Source organism: Nanorana parkeri, unplaced genomic scaffold, assembly GCF_000935625.1.
Source record: "Nanorana parkeri isolate BGI_ZX_2015 unplaced genomic scaffold, ASM93562v1 scaffold47, whole genome shotgun sequence".
NCBI lineage: Eukaryota > Metazoa > Chordata > Amphibia > Anura > Dicroglossidae > Nanorana > Nanorana parkeri.
In genome coordinates, this window is record NW_017306315.1 from 2912798 (window position 1) to 2924621 (window position 11824).

The 11824-nt window shown below is 52.0% G+C and overlaps 1 protein-coding gene across 1 annotated transcript in view; it reads right to left on the bottom strand.

Moving 5' to 3' along the window:
* LOC108801457 (dynein beta chain, ciliary-like) overlaps positions 1 to 11649 on the bottom strand; it is a 32451-nt gene extending 20802 nt beyond the window's left edge. Inside the window, exons 1-2 of the mRNA XM_018573346.1 lie at positions 11290 to 11649; positions 2205 to 2401 (exon numbers count right to left, since the gene is read on the bottom strand). Coding sequence (XP_018428848.1) covers positions 2205 to 2401; positions 11290 to 11649 — 557 coding nt within the window. The remainder of the gene's footprint in view (positions 1 to 2204; positions 2402 to 11289) is intronic.
* Positions 11650 to 11824: the final 175 nt, after the last annotated feature.

Below are 11824 nucleotides of genomic sequence, written 5' to 3' on the forward strand. Positions count from 1 at the left end.
GGCGTCAGAGAGGCTTCAGCGGCCGGAGCCTCACAAAGAAAGCCGAGAAGAATGTTTTTAGATTGCCGGAATCCATTCCGAGTTCACAGCAATAAACTTCAATAAACGGATTTTCTTTTTTTTTTTTATGTAGACGCCTCGGAGGAAGCGAAACAGGAAAAAAAAAGAAAAGAGCGCAACTCGGAAGAGATCATAGCGATCGGACATGAGCGGGGATGTGTATGCGCTGCCATGATGATGATGATGAAGGACGAGTTTATTAGAACAAAAAAAAAAGTTACGTCTCCATTCTAAAATTAAAACGTTGTTAGGCAAAGAGTTTAATTTAACCCCTTCCAGTCCGGCGTAGAAGAACTTTGCCCTGTCAGTTATCAGGGGCTACAGCTCTTCCCTAATGAAACTTTAAAAGACTTGTGTAGATGCATCAAGTGCCAAACAAGGAGCTGCATTTACAGGTGAAACTCGAATGATTAGAATATCGTGCAAAAGTAATTGCAGTAATTGCTACAAAAGGGGCCCAAACCAAGTACTGAGTGCATATGCATGATTAATCTGTTCACCGGTTGCCAGGAGCTAGGCGGCATGCAAGCCAGAGCGTCCCACTTAGCTCCCGGCAACCAAGGAGCTGGGCAGCATCGCTCTTAGAAACCCGGGACGCTGTGCCCCAAAACCTGGCCACTCCCCAATGAGATGCCACCGCCTCAGCTCTCGGTAGGTTGTATTTGCATGCAGGCCGCTCGAGGTAATGCACACATGTGACGCTGAGCCTCCATGATTGGAAGAACTGAAATGCAATGAATGAAAGGGGCGGGGGCCATTGAGAGTCAGAATGGGGAGAAAAGTGCTAGATGATGCTGAATGTCCTGAAGCTTCTAATGCACATGGTGAGAAGCTCCCAGTGTGCAGTGACATCAGAGGAAGCCATACCAGTCCAGGAGAGGAACCGGTACAACAGTGCAAGACTGAAGGGAAGGACGGAGGTCACACAGAAGACTGAAGGGAGGACAGAGGTCAGATAGAAGACTGAAGGGAGGACAGAGGTCAGATAGAAGACTGGAGGGAAGGACAGAAGTGAGATAGAAGACTGGAGGGGAGGACGGAGGTCAGATAGAAGACTGAAGGGAGGACAGAGGTCACATAGAAGACTGAAGGGAAGGACGGAGTTCAGATATAAGACTGAAGGGAAGGACGGAGGTCAGATAGAAGACTGAAGGGAAAGGCGCAGGTCACATAGAAGACTGAAGGGGAGGACGGAGGTCAGATAGAAGACTGAAGGGAGGACAGAGGTCACATAGAAGACTGAAGGGAGGACAGAGGTCACATAGAAGACTGAAGGGAGGACAGAGGTCACATAGAAGACTGAAGGGAGGACAGAGGTCACATAGAAGACTGAAGGGAGGACAGAGGTCACATAGAAGACTGAAGGGAGGACAGAGGTCACATAGAAGACTGAAGGGAGGACAGAGGTCACATAGAAGACTGAAGGGAGGACAGAGGTCACATAGAAGACTGAAGGGAGGACAGAGGTCACATAGAAGACTGAAGGGAGGACAGAGGTCACATAGAAGACTGAAGGGAGGACAGAGGTCACATAGAAGACTGAAGGGAGGACAGAGGTCACATAGAAGACTGAAGGGAGGACAGAGGTCACATAGAAGACTGAAGGGAGGACAGAGGTCACATAGAAGACTGAAGGGAGGACAGAGGTCACATAGAAGACTGAAGGGAGGACAGAGGTCACATAGAAGACTGAAGGGAGGACAGAGGTCACATAGAAGACTGAAGGGAGGACAGAGGTCACATAGAAGACTGAAGGGAAGGACGGAGGTCAGATAGAAGACTGAAGGGGAGGACGGAGGTCAGCTTTTTAAAATCGGCTAAATAAATTTCAGGCCCATGAAATAAAAAAAGATGTGTTAAGTCTTACAGTTCACTTATTTAGAGAAGGGCCCTTGCTGTCTTTGTAGAAGCAGCGGTCTCTCTGCAGCGGTCCAACACCCCCAGCTGAGTCAGAGCTAGAGATCTCCAATCAGTAGGGAGCATGAGCTGTACTGACTGCCCCCTATACCCCTCCCCAGCTGCCCACATTTCACCATATTTCATATAGAACTTGGGGAGTAATTGTTATATCTCTATATCGGACCAGCATGGCGGCCGCCACCAATCCCCGGATACATGACACAATACACGCGGGGCGCACATACCTTTTTTCGCTCTCATATTCGATGTCCTCCACCCTCTCTGAGCCCGACGGGAGGGGCAGCAGTGTCTTCCCGCGTACTTGTCCCACCATAACCGAGAGGCTGCTTTTCAGGGCGCTCACATGACGCAGGACATCCTGGGAGAGCACGTGGGGCCACGTCTTCTGATTTTCAGGATTTGCCAAAATTGGGGCCACAACCTGCAGAGAGAGAAACCGAACAAATGAGAGCTCCGAATACTGAGACCACCAGAGAAGGTCAACCGCATCTCCGAGACTGAGATCAACCGATGCGCAGGAATACTCTGCTCTGCTGGAGGACTCTGCTCCTTCCTCTATAACCCTCCTCTCCTGATATACTCTGCTGGAGGACTCTGCCCCTTCCTCTATAACTAAAGTAGAGCGCTGTGTTTGTGGGTTTTTTTGGGGGGGAGGGGGGGCCCAAAAAAAAAATCTTGCACCATGGCCCTTTGTTCCTTAGGTCCGCCACTGACTCTCCTCTCCTGAAATACTCTGCTCTGCTCCTGTATTGTGTTCTTGAGTCACAGCAGACGGCCCATACTGATATACTTATCAATAATGGGTCCTCTCTGACAGGTAGAGCCCACCTCATTTCCTGTCTGGAGGATGTCAAGTATCATGTAGCACTTTTCTCCCCAGCCTGTCTCTGGGCTGCCCCTTTCATCCATCAGATATAGGTCCTTACAATCATGGAGGCTCAGCATCCCATGTGGGTATGACCTTGGACAGTCCACATGCAAACACAGCCTGCCTAGGGACGCCCACTCCTCCAGACTGACATCCGCCCATCAAGACTTTTTGATATTTGCATATTTCCTCCCAAGAGCCAGCCCACCGCTTGCATCGGGGCTCTTGAGAGCAGTACTGAGGCCAGGTGCTGTGATGTTTTCAGGAAGCTATGTACAGCACCCTGCTTGCCCCTCCCAACAGACCGGCAACCAGATACATTTGTGTTGCTTTGCCATTATTGGTCCCATCCAGCGGTGAGCCCTTGGCGGCCCGCGGAGCTGCGATAGGGCGAGGACGTCACCACAACGCACCGCATTGGAAAACCCGCTGCTTTGTGGTTGAGAAGAACTCCGGGCAAAGCAGAAAGTCCATTTCCACTTTTGGCAGCCAAATTGGGATGACACCTGTTTTATATTTGTTACATGTTCCCATTCACATGGCCACGGCCCTGGCACTGCGAGGGTTAAGTGGTCATTTTGTCGGGGGGAGGGAGTCGTTTAATAAAGCCGAATTACTCACCTGATCCTCGGACCCACGGCGGTCAGCGCTCACCTCTCTCCCCCTTGGAATGTCCTCATGTCTAATGCAAGTAAACGGACCTGCATAAGAAGTGATGACATCATCGGTCCTTAGACTGCTGGAGCCCGGGGAGGAGAAGAGGCTGCAGGGATTAGTCTAGCAGCCGACCAGCTGTGGTGAAACTACAAACCCCATCCTGCACCTGTCTCTGGGCGCCATGGCTGCGCCTGTGAGGATCTAGCACTGGCTCATGGGATTTGTAGTTCCGCTGGAGGGCCCCACCCCTGCCCTAGACAAAACGAGCACTTAACCCTTGCAGTGCAGGGGCAGCCCCACTGCAGATGTAAGATTTTTGGGGGATTTTTTTTTTGCTTCATTATTTTCAATCCTTTGGAAACCTGGAGCTTCCATTAAAATCATCCCCAATGGTGCCGGGAAGGTCCAGATTAGACATTTGCATCTGGATTCGGACTCCGAATCTGAAATAACAATTTATTTATATGCCCGAATATACTAAAATTATATTCGGGCATATATACGTTCGTTTTCATGTCCGCTGCCATCTTGGAGGAGGGTCGCATGACGTCACACGATGCCACGAGCGTGCAGCGTTGGGTGCGGTGACCATATCGGCCGCCAGCATTTTCTATCTTGGAGTATTTTTCTTGGTATACACCAAGATGGCGGCACCCATCTTTGTGTATACCAAGATCCACTCCAAAATGGCGGCACGTCTGCGCAGAACGCACTGGGGGCCGAAACGGCTGGCGCCTCATTCTGCAAGTTTATTTGTGCGGTTTCGGACGTTCAAATTTGTTTCCTTTGACGAAACGAATGACAATGTTTTTCATTTTCATCCGAAACAAAATTGTTTTGCCGTGCACATGTCTAGTCCAGGTGCTTCTTGTTATAGGGTGACAACTCTATCTCCCTGGCTACCAACTGTGCTCAGTCGTTGTCACGCAGGCTTCCGATGACTACAAGCAGCTGTTTTAGCTCATGAGTCAGCCATTGGAAGTTGCATCAGATACATTTCTATGTTCTATCCGTAGGTCTATGAATAGTTTATGGTGAGATTTAGGTGGGGAAGGCCTTATAATTCGTTCTTATAGTGCGATTCATCGATAAGTAACTAATCTTATCTTGTATCCTGTATACGTGTGCATTTAAAGTCCCAAAATATATTTGTGAGGGGGAAAAAAAAGTATTGTACACTTTCAGAGAATGAAATGAATGGGTGCAGCGTCGGGGGGTGGGGTATTGCGGTGCCGGCTATTGATCGTGTTCCTTCACGTGGCGGTCAATACTCTCGGCGGGGGACAATACAATGTCACTGCAGCAACGACAACAACAACCGTGTACACAAAACTTTTCACTATTGACGTCCTGTGGTCACCCTCTGGCAGTTAACCCTTCACTTGTCACTGGGCTACGAGCCAAACATTGGCATTGTTGGGGCCTCGCTTGGTGCCAGGAGGGAAAGTCTACAACAAAGTGCCGAGGTCAAGAAATAAAATGTTAAAGGAGAACTATGAGGTGAATGATTTCCACTCACCTCATAGTTCTAGCCGACCTGTGACAATGAGACTGTCACAGGTCGGCTCAGTAGATCGGGAGGTGAGCGAACACATACCGGGTCGCTCACCTCTCGATCCTGTCACGGCTCTCTGCCGTGACGGGGAGGGGCTGGATTCCCCTCTCCCCGCTCCGATCTGCCAGCGCTGACTGGCGGAACGGACGGGGGAGGGGGCGGGTACAGCTGGCTCTGCCTCTAGATAGGCAGAGCCAGCTGTCACTCACGCAGCTGGGCGGATCCCGTCATCTACGTCGGGATCCTCTCCGGCTGCGGCGTCTCAGTATACCGCGAGCTTTAGCTAGTTTGTGTCCTCCCGTTACCCGAAGGAGAACTATGGGGAAAAACACTGACCCCATAGTTCTCCTTTAAGAGTTTTGAGTGAACACAAAGTTCTGACGTGTCTCAGAATTGGAAGAATTATTAGGGTTCGTTCACACTGTTGGGATACAGCGTTTGCATTGTCTACTGGTATGGGTCCATCAGACACCAACTGACTACAAGTCCATCCTCCCCCTGTGAGGTGACAGGTAGGTGCACAGCTTTGACCAATCGCATCTTCCTCCTGTGTACTTCAGGAGCTTATAAATTGTGGCTGGGCCCAATGGACATTCACCAGGCCCCTGCTTAGCATGGATGGTGCGGGGAAACTAAACATCAAAGAGAACCAAAAAAAGTGCACGTGGAACAAACACAAAAAATGTGCACATGGATTTGTCATATTGGTACTTCTCTATAAAAGAAAGGGCCCTTTCCTGACCCCCCCAAGGCTCAAGGCCCTTGACACGGGCAAAGCACTCTGGTCCAGTAGCCAAGGCCAGACGGACCCTTCTCCTCGTGATCCACGTAGCCTAAGCCAGACGGACCCCTCTCCTCGTGATCCACGTAGCCAAAGCCACACGGACCCCTCTCCTCGTGATTCACGTAGCCAATGCCACACGGACCCCTCTCCTCGTGAATTATGTAGCCAAAGCCAGATGGACCCTTCTCCCCGTGATCCACGCAGCCAAAGCCACACGGACCCTTCTCCTCGTGATCCACATAGCCAATGCTACACGGACCCTTCTCCTCGTGATCCACGTAGCCGAAGCCACACGGACCCTTCTCCTCGTGATTCATGTAGCCAAAGCCACACAGACCCTTCTCTTCGCTATCTACGTAGCCGAAGCCAGACGGATCCTTCTCCTCATGATCCACATAGTCAAAAGCCACACAGACCCTTCTCTTCATGAGCCACATAGCCAAAGCCAGACGGACCCTTCTTCTCGTGATCTACATAGCCGAACGCAGACGGACCTTCTTCTTGCGATTCATATAGCCAAAGCCACACGGATCCTTCTCTCTGTGATCCCCGTAGCAGAAGCAAGTCAGACCCCTCTCCTCGTGATCCACATAGCCAAAGCCACATGTACCCTTCTCCTCATGATCTATGTAGCCGAAGGCAGACAGACCCTTCTCCTCATGATCTACATTGCCAAAGGCAGAAGGACACTTCCCGTGATTGACCAAAGCCAGCCACCAAGGGAGAGAAACCCCCAGATTAGGGGAGGAAGGAACCTGATGGCCACACATCTTGCCCCTAGACTTCAGGGTAGGCTTAAAGATGCACACCCAACATCCTATGGAGTGAAAAAAGATGCGAAAATAAGTCTACAAGTGTGCTGTACATAGTGCAGGCCTTGCGGCCCAGTATAAAAATAAACCCTGGTCCCAAGAGGCGTGCAGAAAAAAGCAGGTGGTGTTGTGGCCTAATGCTCTTTCAGGTCCCAAACCCATAGTGCTACTCAGGTACCCCCAAAGTGCTACTCCCTCGGGGCGCTTGACACCAGCCTATGACCTGAACAGGTAGACCCCTACAGATCAGGAGGCACTGGCCCACTCCAGATCCCATACACAAGAGACGAACCCTGACTTCCACCTTTCATGGTGGATGCTCAATTCAGTTTCCATCCCACGGCCAGGACCCTTTGGAACCCCATCATTCCAAACAAAGTGCTCTGCAGCCAGCCATTCCTACCCTTAGGCCACAACAGCAGCACATTTCCCCTCCTGAACACTGATGAGAAGCCAAGAGGCTGAGAAGTGATTCCATCTCTGGGTGCTGCTATAGACATGGTCTCCTACGTGAATTCTTCTCACCTCTATGGTTTGGCCAGCCCAGGGAGACCTTCAGATAACCTTGGGAGACCTTTGCATTACGATGGAGGTGTCTGACTCACCTGTTCCGTTTACTTATTGTACTAATGAGAGCCGGTAAACAATGTTCTGTGTATCTTCTGCAGCTCCTGGCGATGAGAAGATGAATAACCAGACCATATGCATACAAACACTCCCCGGCTACGGGCAACACAAGGCAACCCAGACAGAACCGACACATAGTGAGATCTCAGGGAAGAACGGGTCTCCTCTCCTCTATCAACCAACCAGAATGATCGTTCAGTATGGAGAGTTGGAAGGAAGAATCCGATTGGCTGCTTTGAACCACATACACTAAATAGTTATGTGGAACCCCAAAGCAAATTTTTGAGTTCCGGTGTTCCCCATAAAGGGTACTGTTAATGCTTCAGCAAGTGGCAAAGACATTGTAGACCGGGAGGTAGGCAACCTCGGCACTCCGGCTGTCGTGGAACTGCGAGTCCCATGATTCATTGCAAGACTGACAGCCACAGACATGGCTCCCAGAAGCATGATGGGATTTATAATGTCACCACAGCTGGAGTGCCGAGGTTGCCCACCCCTCTTGTAGACAATTGTGCACTTCCAACTTTGTGGTAACAGTTTGGTGAAGGCTCTTTTCTATTCCGGCATGACTCAAAGCCAGCTCCATGAAGACATGTTTTGGCCAGCTTGAGGTGGAGGGACTCGAGGGCCCTTCACAGAGCCCTGACCTCAACCCTACCGAGCACCATTGGGAAGAATTAGAATGGTGAGCCGGGTCTTCTCATCCGACATCAGCACCTGACCCTCAAAAATGGGCACAAATTCCCACAGACACCCTCCCAAACATCCCAACTCTCCCGGAGTCTCCTGCTATTAGATAGAGGCTCACCAGCCGCCCGGGATAGAAACATTTTCTACCGGAAAGGTTTACTCTCCTCGATCTAGCAGAGTAAACCTTTCCCTGCGATCTGGGGGCCGCTGGAAGCCGTCGGTCAGAGAAAAGAAAAAAAAACAGCATAGGAATGAATAGCTGGATTGCTATTGGCTATTTCACTTTGCAATAGCCAATAGCAGACTAGCCATTGCTCCCGCCCACTGCTGCTGGCAATCAGCAGAGGGGGACCTGAAGTTCTCCATCAGGTCCTCTTCTAGTGATTGACAGCAACAGAGGGCGGGTGCAATAGCCAGCTTGCTATTGGATATTGCAAATTGAAAATAGCCAATAGCAATCCAGCTATTCATTCCTATGCTGTGTTTTTTTCAAATTTTTATTCTGACGGCAGCAGCTGTCACAATGCTAAAAATAACCCAAAAAACAGCAGATAGCAAAGAAGCTATTGCTTCCCGTGCTATCTGCCATCATTTCAGGGGGGTGCTGAGGGTACTTCTCTGAAATGAGAAGGGCACCTCCCTGAAATGAGAAGGGCACCTCCCTGAAATGAGAAGGGCACCTCCCTGAAATGAGACAGGCACCTCCCTGAAATGAGAAGGGCACCTCCCTGAAATGAGACGGGCACCTCCCTGAAGTGATAAGGGCACCTCCCTGAAATGAGACGGGCACATCCCTGAAGTGATAAGGGCACCTCCCTGAAATGAGAAGGGCACCTCCCTGAAGTGATAAGGGCACCTCCCTGAAATGAGAAGGGCACCTCCCTGAAGTGATAAGGGCACCTCCCTGAAGTGATAAGGGCACCTCCCTGAAGTGATAAGGGCACCTCCCTGAAATGAGAAGGGCACCTCCCTGAAGTGATAAGGGCACCTCCCTGAAGTGATAAGGGCGCCCTTTGAAATTGCTTTTTTCAGGTTGGAATCCCTGCACTCCAGAATCCGGTGGAACCCCTTCCCAGAAGAGCGGAGGATGTTATAGCCACAAAGGGGCCAACTCTATATCAATGGCCATGGTTGCCCAACAAACTCCTATAGGGGTGATGGTCGGGTGTTCACAGAGGGTCTCCACCCCCTCAGACAAGGCCCCATGGCCTTGTCCTAGACAATAAGCATCGCGAGGAACAATGTGCACCGAACCGTCTCAACCAACAAGACTTCAGATCGTCGGTTTTGGATGCCGTCACCTGCTGTGGCGTAGTACAACGGCCTGTTTTTTGACACCACAACCCCCAGCGGCCAATCACAATCCTCTTTCACTGACTTGTCTCATAGACTTGGTTGCTGCAGTCACTGACAATTTTTTTTCACCTCCGTCTTAACAAGCGGCCGGCGGTCCGTCATGTCAGAGAGCGGCCGGCGGTCCGTCATGTCAGAGAGCGGCCGGCGGTCCGTCATGTCAGAGAGCGGCCGGCGGTCCGTCATGTCAGAGAGCGGCCGGCGGTCCGTCATGTCAGAGAGCGGCCGGCGGTCCGTCATGTCAGAGAGCGGCCGGCGGTCCGTCATGTCAGAGAGCGGCCGGCGGTCCGTCATGTCAGAGAGCGGCCGGCGGTCCGTCATGTCAGAGAGCGGCCGGCGGTCCGTCATGTCAGAGAGCGGCCGGCGGTCCGCTGGGGGACCACTATCATGTCATGTGACATTGTAGGAACGGCTATTGGGAACAATCCGGCATCCTGGTACCGCTTGAGCCACTTCCTGTTATAGGGTGACAACGCTATGTGCCCGTTTCCCAATTGTGCCCCTGCGTTGTCACCCTGTCACATGGCTTCCGAAGGAGGCTACAAGTGGTTGTTCCAGCACACATTACGCAGGTATGGTTCACTGTTGTCACCAGCAGGACACCCGTCCTGGGAAATGACACGCGGCCATCACTGGAACGCATGTAGACAACGCTCTGTCCCCGTTTCCTAACTGTGCTAATGCGTTGTCACGCGGGATCTGATGCAGACTACATGTATGCATTTTGCAGGAATGGTCCACTGTTGTCACCAATAGAAAACCCTGCCCTGAGAAATGCCATGCGGCCATCGCCGGGACGCATGGAGGCGGGAAGTGGCTGCAAAGAGCCTGCGAGAGATCTGCAGCGCTGAGATGGAACAAAGGAGGAAAAAAACAGTATTTTAAGAGGAATACAGTGTACAGAGCAGGACCAAACGTCACCTGATCAGCATTTATATCTACGTTGCATTACTGACCTCATAGAGCGGGGGTGGGCACACTGAAACTACAAGTCCCATGATGCATCTGTGTCTGGGAGCCATGCCTGTGGCTGTGAAAATCCTGCAATGCCTCATGGGATTTGTAGTTCCACCTCAGCTGGAGGGCCGGAGTTTGCTCCACCCGTGTTATAGAGCATTGGAGGTCCCGTTCACAACAGACAGTGCGCATAGTGCGTGTGTTGCTGTGCATTGTGCACATGTTTTTTTTTTGCAACTTTATTAAACGAACATTTCTATTAACAGCGGCGGGACGCTCCAATCACTGCCGGAATCACTGACCCGACGGCTGCACTTCAGGCATAACAAAGCGGCTCCGGAGAGCGGAGATCAGGTGACACCCAATCACCTCCCGGGACAGATCAGATCTCCTCCCACACACTGAACACGGATTGTACAATCAGATTGTACCGCTGACCTCCCACAGACTGAACACGGATTGTACAATCAGATTGTACCGCTGACCTCCCACAGACTGAACACAGATTGTACAATCAGATTGTACGCTGACCTCCCACACACTGAACACGGATTGTACAATCAGATTGTAAACTGACCTCCCACACACTGAACACGGATTGTACAATCAGATTGTACGCTGACCTCCCACACACTGAACACGGATTGTACAATCAGATTGTACGCTGACCTCCCACACACTGAACACGGATTGTACAATCAGATTGTACGCTGACCGCCCACAGACTGAACACGGAACACATATCTCAGGCAAGTCATGAAGGACGGGGATCGGCATAACAGCCGGGCAAACAGCATTTTGAGCGCCGGCGGCACGGTGAAAGAACAGCGTAGACCGCCAGCGCTGCCCCGCCTCCTGAAAATGCAGTTCACCCGGCTGCCATCCTGATCCGCTCCCTCGTCTACGGGGGGAAAAACTGCGATTGCACGCCGGCGTTCCCGGTCTACAAGGCTCATGGCCGAAGCCGGCGGACCAGCATGACCCCCACCCCCGAGGACGGCCTTACCTCTTCCACCAGGGCGGAGAGCTGATCCAGGGGGGAGTAGGACAGGTTCCCGAACGTGAGGCTGCTCCTGATGAGTTCGGCGCTCAGGGCGCCGGGGCTCTTCTTCACGAAGTACACGGCCTTGTTCTTGATGGCGGCGGGGAAGGCCAGCGCGGGGACCAGCAGCCCGGCCGCGTTCAGCGACACCACCAGCGCCGGGCACTCGGCCTTGTCCAGGAACTGCCGCAGGGCGGCCACGTTCTCCTCGGCCGAGACGCATTTCTGCCAGCGGTCCGGCTTGAGCCGCAGCGCCCTCAGCACGTACTCCTCGATGAACTGCAGCCGCTTGTCGGACGGCGGCGGCGGCGCTGTCTCCGCCATTCCTGCGCGTTGCGTTCCTTCCCGGGGAGGAGGAGGGGAGCTGAGATTGAGCAGCGCCGAGCCCGGTGATGGGGAGAAGACTGAGGACCCGGCTGCTCAGCACCTTCTCTGCTCACTCCCGGCTGCCATGGAAACTCTGTTTGTGTTCAACAAGTTGCTGGGACTTGAGGCTGCT